This window comes from Schistocerca cancellata, chromosome 2 (genome assembly GCF_023864275.1).
Source record: "Schistocerca cancellata isolate TAMUIC-IGC-003103 chromosome 2, iqSchCanc2.1, whole genome shotgun sequence".
In the NCBI taxonomy this organism is placed as follows: Eukaryota; Metazoa; Arthropoda; class Insecta; order Orthoptera; family Acrididae; genus Schistocerca; species Schistocerca cancellata.
In genome coordinates, this window is record NC_064627.1 from 150,589,092 (window position 1) to 150,615,765 (window position 26,674).

Consider the following 26,674-nt stretch of genomic DNA (forward strand, 5'->3'; position numbering starts at 1 on the left):
CGACTTTTATGTCTTTATTCCTGAATTTCCCTTTACATTTTTATACTTACTTCTTTCATCCATCAACTGAAGTATTTCTCGTGTTACCCATGGTTTCTTCGCACTTACCTTTGCGGGCTTTCAAATTAAAATATGGAAGGATGTGGTCTGATGAATGAAATGAGGTGGTGACCGTCAACTAAGTACCCTCCGACTCAGAGTTGGAATATTAAAAGTTTTGGCTGGTCTCGTTGTCTAGGGGCTGGGATACGTATTTGCCGCATTACAAGTCAAATACTGCTGAGTCTACAGTATATAATATGAATAAACACATGAATCGAATGGTCGAAGTTTCTCGTACTCGGTAACTGCGAATTAATATAGAAATTTATAAATGAAAGACTGCAATTAAATAAAATCTGCAGGTACTATGTTAACGACTTGAAATGATGAGCACGATAGTAGAAGTACTTTTGAGAATACGGTATATTTCTGGAAAACACTTACTGGTGTCAATGGTCCAGCAATTAAATAAAACATAAGTTGAATAACAGGGAAACAATAGATTTCTACTTCACGTAATTAGTTATGAACAACAACATAGTTCGCGAGATATTCACTTCCAAATGCGTACTACTTATTCACTGCAGAAGCCACAGAAATCTCACAAGTACACATGTCGGCACTCCAAAGTGTTTCTATCTCTCGCGATCACGCGCAAACTGCTCCACTCCAAGCTTTTCCCGCGACCGTCCGTCGCACCTTCACGTCCAGCACTCCCGTGTCCTCTCCGGAAACGGTGCTCCTCCCAAACCCCCGTACGTCTCTCTTAGTAACGATCGCTGTGATTGGCTAGAGCGCTCCCTCCATGTCTCCAAGCCAACGTGCACTCACAAACATATTGAAACACATACGAAATACTAGATTTACATTTAAATAACTTGAAATTAAATAAATATTCCTATGGCTGTACCATAAACACACTCTAAAATACATTATTAAATACATAAACAAATTAAATAAACATAAATCAAAGGAATAGAAACGAAATTATGCCAGTAGACTAATGTCCCTGTGCTTTCTAAAACACATTAAATAATTGACCAATTTCTTCATGAATAGTATATATCGGATATAAACAATGACATAGAGGAGTAAATATATTTATAAGCATACTGCTACCGTTTCTTCGTGTAACTGTGGAGTACTTATGGCCTGACGCGATTGATAGTAAGCAGTCAATTTGATCTCCAATAACACATGTACTATTTAAGTTACATGCCTGTAATTCATAGCAATTTAAGTTTACACTAATAGCTTTCTAAAGACACGTTAAGTCGAAGAAACCGGATGAACCGTTTAGATTTTGGAAATTCGTTGCTGGGTGTTCCTTGTATAATTTCGCGTCAGATTATAAACTTCAAACTAATAAATATATTGAAAATCTGATTACATCATCAGAATCGTAGTACAAATAATGGCAATTCACATGTTTCTTTTTGAGGTATCACAATTCATCTGGCTACTATTAAATTCTATACAAACTGTGAAATGTCTGCCATTAAGATTTCACCAAGTCCACCATCTTTGGCACTCCCAGCATGTCTCCCTAATCGACACAGCATCACAGTGGAATTCCTAGCCACGCGGCTGGACCATGCACTGGACCTCTCGTCCGACTAACGTTCGGCACCACATGTTTGCTGCTGGGTCCTGGCTGGCCGAGCGGCCCGTGTGGCCACGCCAACCCCGAATTTAGAATATTTTCAGGACGTCACATGTTACCTCACACCTTCTTTGTACCTATGTTTTCCTTTCCAACTTCTGTGATTGCCCTTTTTAAAGATGTGTATTCCTCTTGAACTGTACTGCCCACAGAGCTATTCCTCACTGTCGTGTCTATGGCCTTAGGGAACTTCAAGCTATCTCATCATCCGTTAGTACATCCATATCCCACTTCTTTGCGTATTGATTCTTCCTGATTAATCTCAAACTTTAGCCTACTTTTCATCTCTAATGCATTGTGATCTGAGTATATATGTGCCCCTGGCTATGCCTGAGTATCTGATTTTGTTATCTCTGCCTGTCCGTGACGTAATATAACTGTAATCTCCCCGTATCCCCCAGTCTTTTCCAAGTATACCTCCTTCTCTTGTGATTCTTGAACAGAGTATTCGCTATTACTAACTGAAATTTATTATGGAACTCCATCGGTCTTTCTCCTCTCTCATTCCCCGACCCAAGCCCATATTCTCCTTTAACCTTATCTTCTGTTCCTTTCCTTACAACTACATTCCAGTCCCCCATGACTATTAGATTTTCACCACCCTTTACATACTGTATTATCCTTTCAATATCCTCATACTTTCTCTGTCAATTCATCTTCAGTTTGGGACGTCGAGAAGTGGACCTGAATTATGGTTGTCGGTGTTGATTTGTTGTCAATTCTGATTAAAACAACCCTATCACTGAACTGTTCACAGTAACACACTCTCTGCAATTCCCTTTTCGGATTTTCTAGCTTTCCTACCTTCCAAGGCCCGACCCGTAGAACGTTATCCTTTCGTTGATTATTCTATCTTTTTCTCATAGTCACTTCCCCCCGGAGATCCAAATGACTGACTATTCAGGAATCTTTTGCCAATGATAAGATCATCATAACACTTTTTCCAATAGAGGCCATATGTCCTGGGCTTACACCTTACGTATCTTTAATGTAGTGGTTTCCATTGCTTTCTACATCCTCATGCCGTTGATCTTTGCTGATTCTTCCTCCTTTAGAAGCCGTTCGCACCCGAATCACAAGAGACTGCCCTGAACCTCTAGCCGCTCGTCCGCCCTCTTGACCTGGCCTTTGGCAGAATGAGGATGACTTTTTATGCCAGAAATCTTCGGCTGCCAATGCTCATTATCGTCGAAATTCAAGTGGTGCCGTGATCTGAAGCCGGGACCGAAGAGGTTTTGATTATGGACCACGGGTGCATCTCGAACTTAGCCGTAACAAATCTAGCAACATGCCTCTGAATTGCTTCGATATTTAATTCTACCTGCTGGGGATCCCAAGCACTCGAGAAGTATTCAAGAATGGGTCGCACAAGTGTTCTATACATGATCTCCCTTGCAGAGGAGTTGCAATTTAATAAAAGTCTCCCAGTAAACTATTCGCTTTCCCTTCTCCCGATCTTGGATGCTAGTCCCATTCCATGTTGATTTGCAATGCTACACCTAGATGTTTAATCGACGTGAATCTGTCACACAGCACACCACGAATACTGTACTTGAGAAACAAGACAGTTTCTCCTACTTAATTGCATTAACTTACATTTTTCTACGTTTGCAGCAAGCTGCATTACTACAGTGTTATCAGAAAGCAGTTGCATGATGCTGCACACTCAGTACGCTAGATCATCTCTGTATATAGAGAACAAAGCGGTTCTACCTCACTCCCCGGTGAAGTCTTCGCGATACCCTTGTCTCTAATGAACACTCGCCGTCAAGGCCAACATATGTGGTTCTCTTATTTAAGAAGTCTTTGAGGGACTCTCATATCTGTGAATCTACTCTGTATGCTCAGACTTTCGTTACCAGTCTACGTTGTGATACCATGTCAAACCTTTTCCGGAAACCTAGGAATGTGGAATCTGCCTATTGCCCTTCATCGGTGGTTCTCAGGATGTCGTGTGAGGAAAGGGCAAGCTGAGTTTTTCATGGGGATTCTTTCTAAACCTGCTGTGATGTGTGGCCAGAAACTTTCCTGTCACAAGAAAATTTATTGTATTCGATCTGAGAACACGTTCGCCGGCCGGAGTGGCTGTGCGGTTCTAGGCGCTACAGTCTGGAACCGAGCGACCGCTACGGTCGCAGGTTCGAATCCTGCCTCGGGCATGGATGTGTGTGATGTCCTTAGGTTAGTTAGGTTTAATTAGTTCTAAGTTCTAGGCGACTGATGACCTCGGAAGTTAAGTCGCATAGTGCTCAGAGCCATTTGAGAACACGTTCAAAAATTCCGCATCATACCGATGTTAAGAATAAGTGTCTGCAGTTTTTGCGAGATTGTTCTTTCACTCTTCTTACACACTTTTCCCAGTCGCTTGGCGCCTAACTCTGGGCGAGTGGTCCACGAAAATTGAAGAAGAGGAAGGCGCCAATATCCCAGAGTACTCTCTGTAAAGCCGAAGGGGAGTACGTCTCGACATTGAGATTTACTTTTTTCCATTCTTTCACTTGCTTCTCAAGGTCAGGGATGCCTATTTCCTCTTTACGGGAGTTTGTGCGACGGTCAAACGATGATATGTCCGTACGATCCTTCTGTGTGAATGATCTCTCAAACGCGAAATTTAAAACTTTAGCTTCCGGTTTCCTGTCTTCTGTTGCCGCAGCAGACTGGTCGACGAGTGACATGGTAGAAGCGTTTGAACCACGTAGTGATTTTAGGTACGAGCAAACATTTCTCGCGTTCCCGGCAAGATTCTTTACTGAGGTAGGACAACTGAAGTTCTATTCGTCGCGCATTGATCTTTTTGTACAAGCGGGAATTAATACTAACTTTCACCTGTCAATATCTGCGTGTTCTTCTTCGAACCAAAATTGCACCAATATCTACTCCATTAGAATTTTCAGAATCTGGTAATTAAACCAGGACGGGTCCTTTCCATCCTTATTCCTCTTACTCGGCACACACGTGTCCAGATCGTTGTTTACAGTCACGTTAAACTTCGACCACAATTCCTCTATGTGCATATATTACAACTAAATGATATCCATTCACTGTCGAAGAAGGATGCTAAAAACTGCTTATTTGCTCTTTCCAGCAGAAATACTCTCCTAGACTTTTTGATGGGTTTATTAACTTTAGTAACCACCGTAGTCATGATGACCTCATTGTCACTAACCCCTGTCCCTATACTGACACTGATGATAAGGTCAGGTCTGTATGTAGCTAAAAGGTTTAAAATATTTACATTGTGTATGGGTTGTCGAAATACCTGCTCAAGACAGTACTCTCAAAAGGTGTTCAGAACTGTTTCCCTGGACTGTCTGTCCGTACAACCTGCAATGAAACCCATTCAGGTTAAAGTAGTAGTCTCGAACTAATAGTGCATGAGGGAAGTACTTACGTGTAACTTTCTTTGCATGATTCTGCAACTTATAAGGCGGAATCGGATGACCAGTAAAAACAACCGTTGATTAAAGTGAGTTCACCTAGGCCAGTTACTCATGTCCAGGTAACTTCACAGTTAAACACATTTCACAGTAAATAGAGACAATATTTTTGTTGACAGCAATGAATGCTCCCCTTCGAAAGACATCTGGCTTAGAATGGTGTTTCTGGCATTTTGGAGCCTTTTACTTCAATGACTGTTTGTGTACCCTGACAATGAACGCTGAGGCAATGGTTTATGGACAACAATATTCCTAGAATCGGCTGTCCTGCACAATGTCGCGACCTAAATGGAATGGAACGCCTTTGCTAAGACTTCGCTCCAAACCCTAGCATCCAACAACAGTACCTTCTCTTGAAGAAGAATGAGCTACCATTTCTCCATAGACATTCAGGCACGTCGCTCGAAGCGTCCGCAGCAGACTTGAAGCCATCCTAGGGGGGAAGGACAGACACGCCTTATACACTTCTTCTTTATCCTTCCCTTATACCGAGTCTTTACGGAGTGAGCATGGATTTGGCAATGTAAGTGGTATAGTGGGATCTGGTGCCCTTCCTATCACCTCCCTAGAGAGGAATATGTATATCCCACCTGCATGCTTCTTGTGTTATCCCCTGTGGAAGTGTGAGAACGCTTTGTAAACGCTCGCTATTCGTGTTACTGAAGTAGGACGTAGGTATCACCTGGGTATTCACCTAACAGATGTGGGAAACCAACTGAAAACCATGTCCACGCACGCTGGCATACTAGTGCTTGTTGTTCAATTTCCATTACTAGTGGTCGATACTTTTGATCAAATAGCGTACCCCATGGGTGACCTCAGTATTTTTCAGACCATTGAGAAAAGTGATGCAGCGGTAACATAGGGTGGGGTGTACTCACGTCTCTGCGGAGCCCGTTGCCGATCATGGCGGCGTCGACGCTGGTGAAGACCAGCCTGCTGTTGTTGTCGTCCTGGAAGATGTAGGCTCTGGAGAACTGGCGGAGGTGCAGGCCGGTGCCCCACTGACCAAGCTTTGCGTAGCCCATCTGAAATAAAAGTTATCAGCTGTCATAACTAAAAACGCGACAAGCTACCAACAAAAATCTGATTTAAAAATAAAAAATAGCAATCTGTATTCGTGAACAGGAGCAGTGTCTGTGTCGACGGAATAAGTAGTTAACACCCTGCCGCAAAATGCATTTTTACCACAGTGGAATACGGATATTTACAAACAAAAGAAAGGAAAAAAATTTGTGTAACGAAACGGAGTACATTGTTCGCCAGCATGCTGAGTATCATGCATTGAGGTCACAAAACTCATGGGATACCTCCTATTATGGTGTCGGATCTCCTTTTGCCGAGCGTAGTGCAGCAACTCGATGTGGCATGGCCTCAACAACTCGTTGGAACTCCCCTGCGAAAGTGTTGCAGGTACAGAATTCCGTGGTCGAAGTGACATCTCGATTACGTCCCATAACGTTCAGTGGGATCCATGTCGGACGATATGAGTGACCAAATCATTTGCTTGAATGGTCCAGGGTATTCTTCAAACCAAGCGCCAACAATTGTGGCCCAGTGACACGGCGCATAATCATCCAGAAACATTCCATCCTCGTTTGGGAACATGAAATCCGTGAACGGCTAGAAATGGTCTTCTAACAATCAATTTTCTAGTTAATGATCGGTTCAGTTCGACCAGAAAACACAGTCAATTCCGCGTTAAAATAGCCCACACCGTTATGGAGCCACCACCAGCTTGCAAGGTGTCTTGTTAACATGGCTCCATGGCGTCGTTGGGTCTGCGCCACACTCGATCACTACCATTAGATCGTGTCTGTTGTGTCTAGACAAGACAGCCTAGACACAATGAGGGGAAGCCGAAAGGCACGCGCTCAAACTCACGCAGGCTGGCGTGAGGTCTGAAACAGGATACGTAATGAATGCTATAAAGAAAAGTACATAGCTTCTGGAATACTTAACTTTAACCCACATTTGTAGAACATCGCTCTTGATGATACATTAATAGAATCTCAATATCTATACTGGTAATGGCGCCTTGCTAGGTCGTAGCAAATGTAGGTGAAGACTATGCTACTATCGTCTCGGCAAATGAGAGCGTAATTCTCAGTGAACCAAGGCTAGCAACGTCGGCTGTACAACTGGGGCGAGTGCTAGTACGTCTCTCTAGACCTGCCGTGTGGTGGCGCTCGGTCTGCAATTACTGACAGTGGCGACACGCGGGTCCGTCGTATACTAGCGGACCGCGGCCGATTTAAAAGCTACCACCTAGCAAGTGTGGTGTCTGGCGGTGACACCACAGTGTCAGCTGAAATCGGGACTGATCTGACCATGCCACGGTTTTCTTGTCGTCTTGGGTCCTACGGGTATGGTCACGAGTCCGGGAGAGGTGCTGCAGGCAATGTCATGTCGTGCTGTTAGCAAAGGAACTCCCGTCTATCGTCTGCTGCCATAGCCCATTAACATCAAATTTCGCTGTATTGTTCTAATGGATAGATTCGTAGTACGTTCCATATTGATTTCTGAAATTATTACATGCAGTTTTGCTTGTCTGTTAGCACCGCCAACCATAGGCAAACGCCGTTGCTCTCTGTCATTAAGTGCAGGAGGTAACGTTTGGTATTCTCGGCACACTCTTGATACTGTGGATCTCAGAACATTGTATTCCATAATGATTTCTGAAACTGAATATCCCATGCGTCTAGCTCCAACTACCATTCTGCATTCAAAGTCTGTTAAGTCCTATCGTGCCGCCATAATCCCATCAGAAACATTTTCATGTGAATCATCTGAGTACAGATGACAGCTCCACCAACGCACTGCCATTTTATACCTTGTAGACGCAATACAGCCGCCATCTGTATATGGGTATATCGCTATCCGATTATTTTTGTCACCTCAGTCCACTTTGTTCGCTGACCAAATCTGTGCTCTCGGAGAAGCGGGTCGAGAATCTGAATTTTGAGGGACATGTTAGCATCTGTCTACCCACACAAATACACGTCTGCACAAAATCTGCATTGCCAGCTGATTTAGAATTTCCAACAAACTCAGCTACGGCTTTTTTGAATGCCATCCATGCGTGCCTTTCGCCACCTCTCTGTAAGTCGTGAAAGTGGCTATCAGCGCAATGATCTTTATTTGCGGACTCATGTACACACCTTGTTTCACTTTCGCATAACCCAACTGTAAAAGCTGGTTGCACTGGTACAGAAAAGTATCTGCCTACTATTTGCCTAGTGCCTTTACGAGTTTCTTCATGAGTTCCAGCTTCATATGAAGTAGTAGTATGACAAATTCACCACTCTCAACCGACGAAGCTCTAAAGACAGTTTCATTTTCTGATTGCCTGATATCTTTGATCGGCCCTTTCGTCGTTACGCAGTGATGCTTTCTAGCTCTGCTGTCCAACTTGGAGATAAAACAAGAATATATGATTTTCCACAAGCACTTTGATCAATTTCAAATAATCAGTTATACGCTAGTTGCACTAAGACTGCGTACATTTTCAAGAAGCGGCAACCACGTATTCATGCGTCTCTTTCAAGTAGCAGAAAAATCGTCCGATATTGACGCATTGTTGTTGTTGTGTTCTTCAGTCCAGAGACTGGTTTGATGCAGCTCTCCATGCTACTTTATCCTGTTAAGCTTCTTCACCTCCCAGTACCTACTGCAACCTACATCCTGAATTTGTTTAGTATATTCATCTCTTCGTCTCCCTCTACAATTTTTACCCTCCACGCTTCCCTCCAATACTAAACTCGTGATCCCTTGATGTCTCAGTATGTGCCCTACTAACCAATCCTTTCTTCCAGCCAAGTTGTGCCACAAACTCCTCTTCTCTCCAATTATATTCAATACCTCCTCATTTGTTATGTGATCTACCCATCTAATCTTCAGCATTCTTCTGTAACACCACATATCGAAAGCTTCTATTCTCTTCTTGTCTAAACTATTTATTGTCCACGTTTCACTTCCATTCAAGGTTACACTCCATACAAATACTTTCAGAAACGACTTCCTGACACTTAAATCTATACTCGATGTTAACAAATTTCTCTTCTGCAGAAACGATTTCCTTGCCATTGCCAGTCTACATTTTATATCCTCTCTACTTCCACCATCATCAGTTATTTTGCTCCCCAAATAGCAAAACTCATTTACTACTTTAAGCGTTTTCGTAATATTATACAGCTGTTTCTATATTTTTTGACCTGACTCTATGAACAGTCACCATGTTCCAACGCTATATTCATTCCAGAGGATTCAGTAAAAATAAGACTCTAGTTGATGACAGCTAAATATTTCTATCTATAAAAAATTGTATGAAAATTGTGGTTGCACTGCGGTTCCAACAATGCGTATTTATGTCTACGCATTAAAATAAACATAACGGTTACCTAATTTCCGACAAATACCGACGTGATGGAACAAAACGGATTTGAAATCGGCATAAAAAGTTCATCATAAAAAGTAAAAGTAATATGAGGTACAATATCTGATCGAATGTATCCGGATATCCCTAGTAATCCGGAACTATTCACGTAGTGTCTGGAGAGGCGGATCAGCCAGCATAAAAGACAGCGGGGAGTATTGTGTTGTCAGCAAGGAAGCCGTAAAGGCTTGAATACCTTCGAACGTGGAACTTAAAACGTGGACAAGTCATTCTATGTCAAGTGAGCTACAAATCCATCAGAGGCATTTCAGCCCTTCCAAAGCTGCCTAGATCGACTGTTGGTGAGGAGACTCTGAAGTGAAAACGCGAAGGAATAAACGCACCTTAACCAGATAAGACAGACCTAGTGAGCTAACGGACAGGGACCTCCGAGCATTCCAGAAGGTGATTGTAGGAAATTGCATGAAATCTTCGGAAAGGATCGCTCTTGGGTTCCAAAGTTCCACTATCAGTCCATCTAGCACAATGACTGTGTTAGAGAGCCCAAAAACCAACTGTTTCGGTAGTCAGTAGTGAGCGATGACTGAGGTGATGTAAAGAGCAACGCTACTGGATGCTAGATGACTGAAGACAAATGTTTTGGAGTGATGAATCACAGCTAATATCGTGGCAATCCGATAGAACTGTATGGGTCTGGCGAATACCTGGAGAACGTTACTGGCAATCATGTATCATGCCATCTATGAATTACTGAGGCTGTGGTCTTACTGTATGGCGGTGTATTTTGTGGTTAGGTTGCGGTCCACACATTGCGCTTAAGAAAACACTGAGTGCGGAAGGATGTGAGTATTTGTATCAGCATGACTCGCGGGGGCCCTAAACGATATTAGGCAGGTGTTACAGTTTCTTCGGCTCTTCGGTGTATATATATATAAATTATACTTTTATTAAAATATAAGAAAATGATTCATTAAATATACATGTTAAAACAGTAAAAAAATAATTAAGAAATAACTGTACCTACGAATTTTTAACCATGTAATTTTTACGTTTTTAAATATTATCTTGAAAATAAAACAGGGTGACATCAAATAAACACAAAAAACTTTTATCCTGCTTTCAGTTCTGCAGACTTTCTGATTGCATCTTTTAAATTTACTTGATCAGCAATTTGCTAACACCATCAAACGATTAAGACGATTTTCTGCAGTCGAACATAAAAAGTTTTTAATTGACTTTAACTTAAACTCCTTGCGCTAGTTGCGTCACCTATTGGCGACGTCAGTAATATTCTCAAAGGACTGGTTAGGTTTAAGGAAAAATTTAACTTTGTAATTATACTCAGTACTTCGGTTAGGTCTTCTTTTTTTGGCGAAAAGCGCCGATACTGCTGAAATTTCTTCTGCTAGTTTTGGACTGAAACGTTCTCGGAATCACCACGAGAGGTCAGCGCTAGCGCAACGAGCAGTGGTTGGCCAAGATGTGTCTCAAATCCAGAAATCATTGCAGAAGTCCACAAAATGGTCAGGGTGGATCGCCGATTGAAAGTGCATGAAACTGCTCACACTTTCCAGATGTCATCTGAAAGGGTATATCACATTTAAACTGAAGAATTAGAAATGGTAGAATTATCTGCAAGATGGGTGCCGTGACTCTCCACGCGCGCCTGCACACATGTGTCGTCGCCATGGCAAAATTACACGAACTAAGGCATGAATTGTTGCCACACCCACCTTTTTCACCTGATATGGATCTACAAGGAAACTTTACTCGAAAATAAAAAAGGTTTTCGTGACATAAGTACTTTTCTTTATTCCGTTCCGAGAACTTTTCAAACCACTGTTGTAAGTCAATAGAATCACCATCAGTGAAAGTAGACTACAGATGCTTACAGTGTGCTAGTAGCACTTCTTTGGATGCGGTATTTAAATCCTGTATATTATATAAGAAAGGAAAATAGTTACTATGATTACTGAGTTGTTCAGACCTGTCATCTAGTGCATCTAGCGCTTGATCGTTAATAAAAAATTTTAAAAAAGTATTTCATATTATTCTTTTGAATCTCTGCTTTGTTCGTCTCGTGTTTCGTATGAGAACATCCTTTTAATTCTTACGGCGAATTCTTATGTGAATGGTGCACAGCTGCCGTTCTCCCTGCCTCGTGCCACGTAACAATTGGCCATTCAACCGCGACAATGGCGTCTCGGAGCGAGCAGAGAAACTTCGCCACCGTAGAGAGCGACGCAAATTAAACTGACGCTCTCGATCGCGCAGCAATAGCGAGTGACGTCATAATGATAATGATTTTAGGTAACCCACGCGACAGAAACAACTCACATGACTACAACTTACATTTTATGTTTGTACGCGGTAATATTACTCTATTACTGAATATTTATAAAATCAATATTTTTCTGACACTTACAGCCAAAATGGCACCCCTAAATTTTGGCTCTTCGGACAAATTTCAGGGATGCCCGCCTCTAGAGCGGGCCCTGGACCGGATAATGTATCTCTAGCTCCTTTATCAGAGTAATTGGATAATTTTTTAAATTTTAGATTAATTGAATAAATTTTATCTCCAAGGAATTATTATTCTGTGTACAAACACATCTGCTTTTGAGCAAAATGTGCTAGCAACATTCACCTTACAGAACTCAAGTCACCAATAAATATACCGCTTGCTGCAGAACGACTACATCTCCACATTTCCTATTTTTACAGTAAAGACGAAAAACTCAATAAAACTGGTTTAATGCAATTTATCTCATAATTCGTCACAGCTGCAAAATACTAACGCGAATTCTTTACAGACGAATGGAAAAACTGGTAGAAGCCGACCTCGGCGAAGATCAGTTTGGATTCCGCAGAAATGTTGGAACACGTGAGGCAATACTGACCCTACGACTCATCTTAGAATATAGATTAAGGAAAGGCAAAGCTACATTTCTGGCATTTGTAGACTTAGAGAAAGTTTTTGACAATGTTGACTGGAATACTCTCTTTCAAATTTTAAAGGTGGCAGGGGTAAAATACAGGGAGCGAAAGGCTGTTTACAATTTGTACAGAAACCAGATGCCAGTTATAAGAGTCGAGGGGCATGAAAGGGAAGCAGCGGTTGGGAAAGGAGTGAGACAGGGTTGTAGCCTGTCCCCGATGTTATTCAATCTGTATATTGAGCAAGCAGTGAAGGAAGCAAAAGAAAAATTCGGAGTAGGTATTAAAGTCCATGGAGAAGAAATAAAAACGTTGAGGTTCGCCGATGACATTGTAATTCTGTAAGAGACAGCAAAGGACTTGGAAGAGCTGTTGAACGGAATGGACAGTGTCTTGAAGGAGGATATAAGATGAACATCAACAAAAGCAAAACGAGGATAATGGAATGTAGTCGAATTAAGTCTGGTGATGCTGAGGGCATTAGATTAGGAAATGAGACACTTAAAGTAGTAAAGGAGTTTTGCTATTTGGGGAGCAAAATAACTGATGATGGTCGAAGTAGAGAGGATATAAAATGTTGACTGGCAATGGCAAGGAAAGCGTTTCTGGAGAAGAGAAATTTGTTAACATCTGGTACAGATTTAAGTGTGAGGAAGTCGTTTCTGAAAGTATTTGTATGGAGTGTAGCCATGTATGGAAGTGAAACACGGACGATAAATAGTTTGGACAAGAAGAGAATAGAAGCTTTCGAAATGTGGTGCTACAGAAGAATGCTGAAAATTAGATGGGTAGATCACATAACTAATGAGGAGGTATTGAATAGAATTGGAGAGAAGAGGAGTTTGTGGCACAACTTGACAAGAAGAAGGGTCCAGTTGGTAGGACATGTTCTGAGGCATCAAGGGATCACAAATTTAGCATTGGTGGGCAGTGTGGAGGGTAAAATTCGTATAGGGAGACCAAGAGACGAATACGCTAAGCAGATTAAGAAGGATGTAGGCTGCAGTAAGTAATGAAGAAGCTTGCACAGGATAGAGTAGCATGGAGAGCTGCATCAAACCAGTCTCAGGACTGAAGCAACAACAACAACGTACTTTGGTTTCTTGATGTAGGTATGCTTGCGTGTTATATACAAGTAAAAGTCAAGAATGACATAGGGGGGGGGGGGGAGACGGGGACGACTTTGTTGGCTTTGAACATATTCTCTTGTAACTTATCCGATATCTGTACCCATCTGCAACGTCCCCAGAGGGGAGATTAGACTGTGCAACAATGAATATGTAAATCGAATAAAAATAGCAAATTCCTATCAATTCAAATGTGCTAATTTCGAATATCAAAAAGACAATTCAAAATTAGCTCTAGATTTTAATTTTACACTGTTTTATTATGGTGCGATAATTATATACGGATTTTCATGTTAAGTTTAAAATCCAATATTATAAAGGTCTGTCAAAGTCGTAATAACTAGTAACAATGGATTATGTTACTGTCCCTGGTCTTACTTGTGTGAACTATTTTGGATATAAACATTCTGATTCCAATTTTAGTGACCTTTTTGTGTCCCTTCTCTTCAACTTCAGTGACTTTATTAATGTATATAATAATTTTTGCACATTTGTTTCCAGATTAACTACCAGTTGTTCATGCTGACTGCTATTGAAGTGAACAAAAATGGCACGAGTTTGTTTTAATAGCACTGCCACATTTTGATGCGTGTGTGGAGGAGTAACATTTACTTCAAAAAGACAGCAAATAACTCCATTGATTAAAATAGCGCACAGTTGTTATTTTGGGTGCAAAATAGGCGAGCAGGATAAACCCTGGGCTCCACATGTGATCTGCAACACTTGTGCCAGCAACCACATTAACTGGATGCATTGGAAAGGACGTTCAATGCCCTTTGCAGCGCCCATGGTCTGGCGTGAGCAAACTAACCATGTCAGCGACTGCTACTTTTGTATGGTTCCTCCTATGAAGAAGGGAATATCTAAGAAGAAGAAGTGGACAGTGATTTCATCTGACCTATGTTCAGTTCTACATGGGGAAGACGGCCAATGCCTGAACCACCAACAGAATACGAGATTACTACTGATGGGGATTCTGAATGTCCTGAACCATGTACATCACAAGATCCAGAGTTTCTTCCAAATATATCATCAACTGATGATCCACAAAAATTGTCTCAAAATTAATTAAGTGATCCGTTTAGAGATTTTGAGCTCTCTAAAGCTAAGGCTGAGAGTTTGGAATCAAGATTGCAGCAGAGCAATTTCCTGGAAAGCAATGTAAATGTTTCAATCTACTGCAGAAGAGAACAACAAGTCACTCCTTTTTTTGACATACAAGATAGTAATGTGGCATGTGTAGACATAATTGGTCTAATGAAGGCTATCAGTATTAATTACAACCCTTATGAGTGGAGACTCTTTATTGAGCAGTGCGTTTACATATTGGTAATGAGCTTCCTTCAATTCTAGTTGGGGAAAGTGTGCATACGAAAGAGTCATACCAAAACATGAAAATTTTACTAGAAGCCATCAAGTATAATGACTCTCAATGGCAGACTTGTGGTGACTTGAAAGTGTTGTACTGCAATTTAGTGTGCAGCTAGGGTATACTAAATATTGCTTCTTTCTCTGTGAATGGGATACCCAAGTTGTGCGTCTCATTATTGTAAACAAGAATCGCCCACCAGAAAAAAAATGTCTCTGAGCACTATGGGACTTAACATCTTAGGTCATCAGTCCCCTAGAACTTAGAACTACTTAAACCTAACTAACCTAAGGACATCACACACATCCATGCCCAAAGCAGGATTCGAACCTGCGACCGTAGGGGTCGCGCGATTCCAGACTTCGGCCGGCGCCCCACCAGAAAATCTCTTCAAACAGGTGTAAAGAACATTAAGAGTGAACCCCTAGTAGACCCTAAAAAGATTCTGCTCCCACCCTTGCACAATAATTTTGGTCTCATTAAAAACTTTGTTAGGGAATGAATAAAGATGGAGACGCATTGAAGTACGTAAGGCAAAAGTTCCCTCACTTCAGTGATGCCAAAGTAAAGGAAGGCATCTTTGTATGCCCACAGATCTGAGATGCTTTTTGGAGGCCATACTTTTGATGGAATCATACAAGGTGATGAGGATCATGCATGGGAATGTTGTAAGACAGTCTGTTTACAATTCTTAGGGAACAAACAAGCAATAAATAACAAGGAGTCTGTAGATAAGGTGTTGTCATCTTACCAAAAACGTCGTTGCAATATGTAATTGAAAACTCATTTCTTACATAGTCATCTTGACTTCTTACCCAAAGATTGTGGTGCATTACGTGATGAGCATGGGGAGCAATTTCATCAAGATAATGCCACATTTGAGAAAAGGCATGCCAGAAAGTGGAGTCCTACTATTTAAGCAGATTACTGCTGGACTGTCATAAGGGATGTTCCCGAGTTTGTTTATAAATGTCAAGCCAAGCGAAAACGGTCATCTTCTGAATTTATCTCTGAACAAAATATGTAATTGTACATACTATATATATGGACATTTAAGATTTGCAATCCTTTATATACATTTGTGACAGTTAATGTATATAATTTCTTTTGTGCTTTACGTAAGTTCTGGTACGAAGTATTTTCATTCATGTAATATTATCTTCACATTTTTTAATATTTTACTTTTGTACTTCCAGAATGGCACTGAAATTTATCAATGCATAACACATAACATAATGCAAGTTATTATTCACTTAAAATTTGTCATACTGAATCTTGGAACATGAATGCATATTTAGTTAGTGAGTTATTTATACAAAAATGTAGATTACTTAAAAAAACTAGAGCTAAATATCTATGAATATGACGATTTTGTGTCATTTTATACTGAAATAAACATAACTAACTCAAAAACATGCAATTTATACACTTTCACTTCAAATTTGTTGTTCGGTGTTACGTTTAAATTGTATATAGAGCAGTGGTTCGCTACGTTTCTAGCAGAGTGGCATTCAACTTTTTCTTTATTTTTACGTGTTTTACTCGACCAGCGCGGCGGCATGACACAGCCACATATTTGTAACGTGTGGCCCTCTGCTACGTAATTTGTGAGGATGCTCGCATTGACCGAGTGAAACATGTCAAAATAGAGGAAAATTTACAAAAGTCTAGAGGCTGCTCTACAATGTCAATTCCTAGGGACTTATTTGTTGTGTATAATGTTTTCTTGTGTATACGTATTTATAGAGGTAACCAACAATCAGAAAAGATGCTGATACACTATGCATTCTGCTTCACTAGACACCACTTTCACTAAACAAAGCCACACACACACACACGTGACACTGCCTGCCAGTTTTGCCTTTCTACACTGCCGGAAATAAGAAGTTATTACCCTTTTAGAGCTTCCCAATTCACTTAAGATTTTTTCTTGCAGCAGTGCATACAGATTACACGAAACGATTACACTTACGGATGAATAGCACAAGCGGTTTTGGGGTAGCAGGTATCGACCCACACTGAAACATCCTTATTGGCACGTGGTGGCAGTACAGGAGCTGACTCAGCATCTAGTCGACTGTAAAAGATGGCGACTACTGTCCTGTGATACGTTACGCCACGCCTGCTCGACCTGTTCACGTGTTTGTATAAGAATTGTTGGCTGTAGAGTCGTATGAGTCACTTCTCGTCCCATCACATACCACAAGTGCTCGACTGGAGACAAATGTGGAGATCGTGCTAGCCAGGGAAGTTCGTGTGCGTCTTGCAGAGCACACTGAGTTTCGCAGGTAGTGTGGGGGCACACATTATCCTGTTGGAGTAACACATCACCTTTTTGTTGCAAAAACGGCAAATGAGCAGGTCCTACAACTTTCTGCACCGAGCGATCGTTAGCGCATCCTCCAGGAAGACCGAAATGTGGACGAGAGTTGTAGCTTAATTCAGCCCAGACCTTAAGACCTGGTGTGGGGTCAGTGTGTCCTGAACGAATACGCTGTGCGAGACAGCGCTCACCAGGTCTACGTCATACGCACAAACGACCATCACTTACGTGCAGGCAGAAGCTGCTTTCATCACTGAAGGCCAGGACACGCCATCCCATCTTCGAAGACAGTGGTCCACTGACAACAGTGTACGTCGATGCTGTGGCGGGAGTGGAAGCAGGGATAGAGGTTTGGGCGCCTGCAGTCCCACTGCTAATAACCGGTCCGCACCAGTTCGTGGTGACATGTCTAGGCTCACAAGCCCTTTCCTCTGTGCTATGGTAACTGTATGACCGCCACTGGGGCGTTACAATGCGGACGTCCAGGACCTCATCCACTCATATTCACATGACCATTGGTTTCAGCATCGTTGCACACCTGACGTAGCACGTCCTACTTGTGTGACAATTCTCCGAACGGACTGTCCCGCCTTTCGGGGGGCCACAGTTCTACCCCTTTCAAACTTTGTCTGTTGTCTATAGGAAGCATGGTTGCCTGTTTGCTTCACAATTTGGCACCACACGGAACCTTCTAGCTGTGAGCATTCTCTATTAAAAGGTAGTCACAGATGGCGCTCTCGCAGGTATGCCACTACGCTATCTGTTGTCGGATGACGTTGAAACCGTTTTCAGTGCGTCTACTATCCCCAGGTGGCATATGCCGTCAACGGATTAAAATCGATCCCGTCTTTCCAAGTGTACTAGTTTTTTTCCCCGCAGTACATTATATTTGTCGCGTTTTTCTGTTTCTCTGAAATAAATGAAAACGAGCGCTCCATATCTGAACGAGACTATGAGCTTGGAAAAACGGAATTCATTTAATATAAGGCCAATCAAAAGAAAACGAGAAAGGTGGGTAAAAAAGTAACTAAACTGTTTAATATTTCAAAAGTAATCGCCATAACTATAATATATTTACCACACTGTCCGCCCGCTTAGCTGAGTGGTCAAGGCGTTTGCCTACCACCCAGTGGGCTTGGGTTCGATTCCAAGCTGGGTTGGAGATTTTCTCCGGTCGTGGACTGAGTGTTGTGTTATCCTCATCATCATTTCATCATCACCGACGTGCAAATCGCCCAATGTAGCGCCACCTGAAATAAGACATGCAACCTGGCATCCGAAGTTCCCTGGATGGAGCTCCTGGCCGTCAATGCCACACGATCATTTCATTTATCACACTGAGATAAGACTGCCAATCTTTCATTGGAAAATGTTTGTGGTTGCTGCGGCACCTCTTCATTCGAAGCAAATAGACGGCGTGTGTTTCTTCAGGACTCCAAAAATAAGGAAGTCGCATGGGGCTTTATAAAGGATGTGTAAGGGCTTCCCAGCGAAACATCTCAAGCGTAGGCGAAACACCCTCGTCAACCACAAAAAATACCCCCGTACTGTACTTCGTATTCCAGTTTCGGCACTATATAATAGCAGGTAACGTTCTCCGGGCTTTCGCCAAAACCAGAGCCTTCTATGGGATTCCCATGCGATACAGCGTGATTCATCACTCCAAATGACTCGCTTGCAGACGTCCTTTGTCCAGTGGCGTCACTTTTTAACCCACCTCGAGAGGCACTTAGCACCGGCTATAAGAATGTGTGGTTCAAATGGCTCTGAGAAATATGGGAGGTTATCAGTCTCCTTGAACTTAGAATTACTTAAACCTAAGGAAATCACACACATCCATGCCCGAGGCTGGATTCGAACCTGCGGAAGCGCCAGGAATGTGTGGCTTACGAGGAACTGCACGACCATTGTACTCAAGTGGAAGTCCGTATGCGATGTCATTCTGATAGCTGCACTAGTGCTAGCACTTTCAAACTCACGAGTGACTCCTTCCGTTCATTTCAGCTGATGTTGGTTCTCCACTACACCCCGCATCCTTTACTACTGGTTGGTCCGCTTCTCGTGAAATCTAGTGGTCAACTCAGCATTACGTAGGAGTTTCCGTATATTTTTGACTATGGGATGGTGTAGATGTGGTCAATTTCTTTCCATTATATGTAACATATTTTTGCCATTATTGCGCTTCGGAAGTATATGTTCTAAGTAGTTTCCAGAGTGTGCATTTACTATTGTGACTGGGGACGTTTTGACACACTCGTCATTTATAAAACTTTAATTATCCATATCGATCATAATTGGTTACAGCCTCATTCAGTGATGACAGTATGTTTGGGGAATATGTGCGTTAGCAAGCTGGGAGTTTCCCAAAAGTTTTTAGTTACAACTGTTGGTGAGTTCGGTAGTCCATTGTAAAGCCCAGTTATGAGTTTATGCTTATCGTTGATACTGAATCCTGTCCAAACAATCTACGTTGCTGCTTCAGTCTCTATTGCAGTTGATCTTAGTTTCTTGTGTACTGGGAGGACTGCACCAGCTCCACTTTTTTATTTCGATGTACCCTCCTTTTTTTTTTTTAGTCACTTCATCTCAAAGCTGAAGTTTCAACCTACTTCCTCAATTATTTGTTGGATGTTTAACAGTCTCTCGTCATCGTTTACAGCTTTTACCCTCCACAGCTTCCTCCGTTACAGCGGAGGTTATTCCCTGACGTCGTACCACATGTCCTATCATTCTGTTCTTTCTTCTTGTCAGTATTTTCCACATGTTTCTATCTTTGCCGATACTACGGAGAACCTCCTCATTCTGCATCTTATCAGTTAGAAAATAATTCTGTTTTGGGCACTGGACAGCTCTCTGCAGCTAGTATTATGTGAGCTAAAGAGTGCTTCAAACACATGGGTTTCGTTACTAATTATTCAGGAGTTTGTTACTAGAATATTAATAACCTCGAAATCCCACGACTAACAGGACAGAGTGGGTGTGGTTATGTTTGTGGAAAGGGGCAAAAATAAGTAGCTGTCAGTCACACTCAACATATAAATTTTATTAGTTAAAACACACAATAACATAAGCAAGAATTAAAAACTCTCAAGTTTCTAACGAAAGAGCTGCTTTTATTTGATTTAAATCGGCTGAAAGCCTCATACGAAAATCCAGGGCCCAAGGCCTAAGCAAGGAATTGAGTTACAGGAGTTCTTCCGGAAGTTTCATTTCCTTCAAAAAAATGATTTTACTTCAATAAATATAGGCTGAAGGCCACTCATTAAGCAAGAACAGTGTTACAACTTAAGGCCGAACAAAGATTTTCAATGTTAATTCTAAATCGGCTGAAACCCAAGGCCGCATATCAAACAAACAATTTAACGGCTTAAAGCCTAGGAAAAAGTGCTTTCAATTTAACAGGTTGGGGGCCTTATCTTAAAACATTTCATGCAAACTCGGCTGAAGGTCTCATACTAAAGAATAACAATCTTATGACTTAAGGGCAAGACAAAGTTTTGAATTTTCAATTTAAGAGAGATTCAAACTCGGCTGAAAGTCACACATCATGTTAAAACAATTTCACGGTTTATGGCCTAAAGAGAAAGAATCTTACAATTTCAGTAAGCTAAAACTCGGCTGAAGGCCACACAGAGAAGACTAGAAGGGAATCACTATGTAAAATACAAGGAGCGGCGATCAGAAGGTTTCAAGGGTCGGCCTGGGAAGTAACACCAACGCACGTTTAGATGAGACAAGCAGCCAGACCGACAACCTCTTAATCGGAACAATACGAAACTGGAATGGAAGGGAGAACCGATAGAGGTACTCAAGGTGCCCTCCGCCACATACCGTCAGGTGTCTTGCGGAGTATGGATGTAGATGTAGAGATGTAGAACCAAACCGAAGGCCAGCCAGCAAACCAACCAAAAAAATCAGTCCTGAAACTTCCTGGCAGATTAAAACTGTGTGCCCGACCGAGACTCGAACTCGGGACCATTGCCTTTCGCGGGCAAGTGCTCTACCATCTGAGTTACCGAAGCACGACTCACGTCCGGTACTCACAGCTTTACTTCTGCCAGTATCTCCTCTCCTACCTTCCAAACTTTACAGAAGCTCTCCTGCGAACCTTGCAGAACTAGCACTTCTGAAAGAAAGGATATTGCGGAGACATGGCTTAGCCACAGCCTGGGGGATGTTTCTAGAATGAAGGTAGGAGACGAGGTATTGGCAGAAGTAAAGCTGTGAGGATGGGGCGTGAGTCGTGCTCGGGTAGCTCAGTTGGTACAGCACTTGCCTGCGAAAGGCAAAGGTCGTGAGTTCGAGTCTCGGTCCGGCACACAGTTTTAATCTGCCAGGAAGTTTCATATCAGCGCACACTCCGCTGTAGAGTGAAAATTTCATTCTAAAATCAGTTCTGCTCCACCCAACCAGCAAAACGACAACCAGACGTCAACAGCACAACGTTCTGGATCCCGGTTCCAAATCCAGCCAAGTCAAAACAATAAGAAAACTACCAACACACCTCAGCTGTCGAACTACACGTCGTGCTGGACAGCAACCACACGAGGAGGGAAATACACTGCCAAAAACTACGTCAACGCCCAGGGCCAGTAACCCGAACGTTAACGGCCACAAGGCAGAACATACCACTGGTGCACTTCAGTAATGAAGGAGTGAATTAAATGAAGTTAAATCCCATGCTAGAAAATGGCTACAATTCTAGCCGACTTCAATGAACACACGTTGTTGCCTGCGGGAATCTCGCAGAAAGCAACAACCAGGATCAAACAAAGACAACTGATAGCAGTTGAGGCTTGATAGTAGGTTAACTGAGCACTCAACTTTAGAGACCAAGATCGGTGAACGACGAACTTCGTAACCCTCGCAAGAAGCGCCTCACAACTCCAGCCGCGCGAGCACGCCGCCAGTGGCTCCAGCCCGACCGCGCGCGACGGGGGCCTCCTCGCTGGTCTGTGCCAACCAGCCGAATCCACCACCCATAAACGGTCGAAGGACCAAACAGACGTCGGCTGATGGGACAACCGACCGAAAGACAAACCAACGGTCGTTCCCGCTCCAGTCTCCTTCAGCCGGACAGTCCATGTGTGTCCCCAGCCGTCGGCAAGTACTGGCTGTCCGCACCTCACTGGTGCTCTGCCCCCGACGTTGCTCCGTCCCCGACTGCACTGCTTGTGCGTCTCCAGCTCACTTCCAGAAACACGAAGACCCGAAAATACTATCTGTCGCTCCAGAGATGGTACGACAGCGCACTATCGGTAAGCGCTGCTGCTGCCACTCATGGGTAAGTAGGGCAGGAAGCTAGTGACACCAGTAAATGGAATAAGAAAACGAGGCGGCAGTACCGTAACAGAAGATGACAAATAATAAATGGAATGACACGAGCCGTTCACGGCTCAAACCTCATCTGAGGGGATATTTTATTGGGTCTTACATTAGTACTTTGCCGGCCGAAATGGCCGTGCGGTTCTAGGCGCTGCAGTCTGGAACCGCGAGGCCGCTACGGTCGCAGGTTCGAATCCTGCCTCGGGCATGGATGTGTGTGATGTCCTTAGGTTAGTTAGGTTTAACTACTTCTAAGTTCTAGGGGACTAATGACCTCAGAAGTTGAGTCCCATAGTGCTCAGAGCCATTTGAACCATTTGAACTAGTACTTTAGGGGTTTCCTAAGGGTATTATTGTCTTAATCCGAAAAATATATACACTACGTGATCAAAAGTATCCGGATAGCCCCCAAAAACATATATTTTCATATTAGGTGCATTGTGCTGCCACCTACTGATAGGTACTCTATATCAGCTACCTCACTAGTGATTAGACATCGTGAGAGCAGAATGGGGCGCTCCGCACAACTCACGGACTTCGAATGTGGTCAGGTAATTGGATGTCACTAGTGTCATACGTCTGTACGCGAGATTCCACATTCCGAAACATCCCTAGATCGACTGTTTCCGATGTGATAGCGAAGTGGAAACGTGAAGGGACACGTGAAGCACAAATTCGTACAGGCCGACCTCGTCTGTTGACTGACAGATACCGCCAACAGTTGAAGAGGGTCGTAAAGTGTAATAGGCAGACATCTATTCCATACAGGAATTCCAAACTGCATCAGAATCCACTGTAAGTACTATGACAGTTAGGTGAAAGGTGAGAAAACTTGGATTTCATGGTCGAGCGGCTGCTCATAAGCCATACATCACTCCGGTAAATGCCTAACGACGCCTCACTAGATGTAAGGAGCGTAAACATTGGACGATTGAGCACTGTAAAAACGTTGTGTGAAGTTACGAATCACGGTACACAATGTGACGATTCGATGGCAGGGTGTGGTTATGGCTAATGTCCGGCGAACATTATCTGCCATCGTCTGTAGTGCCAACAGTAAAGTTCGGAGGCGATGGTGTTATGGTGTGGTCGTGTCTTTCACGGAGGGGGCTTGTACTCTTTGTTGTTTTGCGCGGCACTATCATACCACAGACGTACATTGATGTTTGAAACACCTTCTTGCTTCCCACTGTTGAAGAGCAATTCGAAGATGGCGATTGCATCTTTCAACACGATCGAGCATCTGTTCATAATGCATGGCCAGTGGCGGAGTGGTTACACGACAATAACATCCCTGTAATGGACTGGCCTGCACAGAAACATGACCTGAATCCTATAGAACACTACAGGGATGTTTTGGAACGCCGACTTCGTGCCAGGTCTCACCGACTGAAATCGATACCTCCGTGAAGAATGGGCTGCCATTCCCCAAGAAACCTTCCAGCACCTGACTGAAAATATGCCTGCGACGGTGGAAGCTGTCATCAAGCCTAAGGGTGGGCCAAAACCATACTGAATTCCAGCATTACCGATGGAGGGTGCCACGAACTTGTAAGTCATTTTCAGCAGGTGTCCGGATACTTTTGATCACCTAATATATGTACCATACAAAATAACTTACCTGGCTTGTAGAATCTGACTTGAAGTGCATAACTGATACGTTCAGGGGCCTCCTGCAATTGTCAACTCGATGTCGTAAGCCCCCAAGTCACAGCATAGATTGTCACAAAAAGTTCCAAGTCTATGGTTTAAGTCCTTTACCGGGCCCAGAATCAGACGGTGCCCATCAGTTCTGGGGAAAGCGTACAAATTGTGAGCTTCGTTGAAACTCCTTGAGCAAGGCTGGCATTCTCAGCTTTTTCTCTCATGTGCTGGATTGGCCGCGGTGTATAACCTCGGAACCCAGACGATGGGTATCGTTTGCCGCAACGTGCACTACAGACTGCAGTTGGCTGCGTCGCGTTCCCTAAATGTCTGACGGAACAACGACATGTTTAATGAAGCCTCTAGGCGTACATACAGATTGTAGAAGATTTTTCTTTCCACTCTTGCTGTCATTTCCGCAAAGGGTACCAAATATTCGAAACACATTCTAATTTCCGACAGTTATTGGGCCACCTACCATTAAGCGCTTGCTACTACCTGACACAGCAGAATTGCCACTAGAGGAAGTGTGTCTCACTGCCTCATTATCATTTTCAGTTGGAAATAGTACCTCAGGCTTCGTTGCGGGGACCGTAAGTTTTCATGGGTCACTGATTCCCTTGTATAGTCTCCACAAAGTTACTGCCAGCAGGCCACACACATTAACGATTGGAGGACCTTCATTTTCTGAAGGCTGTACCCACGGGAGAGGGGAGTACTTGACGTAACTTCGATATTTCGAGCACGTAACGCTCAGAAGCTTCCATAGCACTCCCACTGCCAGGAACTTGCTATCGCTTCGTCTGTCCTGTGCAAGCCTCTTCATCACCGCATAATTACTGCAACCCATATACATTTGAACAGCACTCTTTAGTCAAGCCTTAGACTTGCCATATAAGCTCCCCACCCTCCGTTCACATTCCCCTCCATTAGAAAACGTACAATTCCTGCTTAATTCAGGACACGGCGCTTCGTTTCCCTTTCAGTATCTCCTCATTACTTATCCAATAGAGCCATATAACCATCAGTATTCTTCTGTAGCATCCGACTTTAAATCTTGCTAATATCTTCCTAGCTCAACTGTTTATCTTCCACATTTCTCATCGTTAAAAGGCTACAATCCAGAAACATACCTTCACAAAATGCTCCGTAACACTTACACTTATATTCGAAGCGAACACTTTTCTCTTTTTCAGTAATGTTTTCTTGCTACTGCTAGTCTGTATTGCATGTCCAGCTGCTCACGAAGATTGATGTAAAAGGGTTGTGAAAACAAGACCATACGCATATTTTCGTCACTTTATGGCGAACAATGTCCTATTTATAATTGAATAATACATTTCAACTTGCCACCTTTCCGGAGATCTATCTCATTCAAAAGCCATTTGAGACCTATATGCTTTATGCTCTTGTCTGTAGTTGTTTGTACCCATGCTGTCCATTTCTGGCGGGTTTTGCGAACTCTCTCTCTTCTCTACCTTTCCTACATCACATCAGGGCCTCCTATCTCTCGTGTTGTCTCCTTTCTCCTTCTTATCTTAATACAATTCACACACTTCCCCTCTATTTTATTATTCTCTTTTCCTATTAACTCTCACCTACCTTCCTGTAACCCATCGGACCCATCTGTTATTCTCATACCCTATGATGTTTTTTTTTTTTTTTTTTTTTTTTTTTAACAACAGTCTTCTGACCGCCGTGACTACCAGTCTTGTGCCAACCTCTTCATCTAAGAGTAGCGCTTGCTCCCAAACTCCACAATTATTTGCTGAACATGTGCCAGTCTCTGTCTTCTCCTGCAAATCTTACCTTATACAGCACTCTCCACTACCATGGAAGTTATTCCCTGATGTTTCAACACTTGTCCTATAGTCCAGTCTCTGCTTGCTGTCTCTGATTTTCAAATAATGCTTTCTTCGACGATTAAGCGGAAAACTTCTTGATTTCTTATCAATCCACCTAATTTTCAACCGCTTTCCGACGCAACGCATCTCAAACGCATTATCAGTCCTCCTACATTTCAACATTTTTTCTAATGCAACACATCCCAAAGATATCGCTCTCCTTTTCCGCTCCATGATTCACTACGATACAACGCTATCCCGCCAACGTACATTCTCCGAATTTTATTCCTCAAATGAAGACGTGTGTTTGAAATTAGGAGACTAATTTTGATCAGGAATGCTCTCTTTCCCTATGCCATTCTGCTTGTGATGCCTTGCTTGCTTCGTCCGTCATGCATTATTTGGTTTCAATGGTACCAAAATTCCTTAACTTTGTCCAGCACATGGCAACCAGTTTTGAAGTTGCTTTCATCGCTCTCCTCATGTCTGCTACTCCTCATTACTTCCATCAGTATTCGGTTTACCTTCAACCAATATTCTGCATTTATTTCATTCTACAGGCTCTGT

General features: G+C 42.7%; 1 protein-coding gene across 1 annotated transcript in view; it reads right to left on the bottom strand.

Annotated features, from left to right (window-relative positions):
* LOC126152040 (neutral ceramidase-like) overlaps positions 1 to 26,674 on the bottom strand; it is a 243,401-nt gene that overhangs the window by 184,119 nt on the left and 32,608 nt on the right. Inside the window, exon 2 of the mRNA XM_049915981.1 lies at positions 6,024 to 6,170. Within this exon, the coding sequence (XP_049771938.1) occupies positions 6,024 to 6,170 (147 nt within the window). The remainder of the gene's footprint in view (positions 1 to 6,023; positions 6,171 to 26,674) is intronic.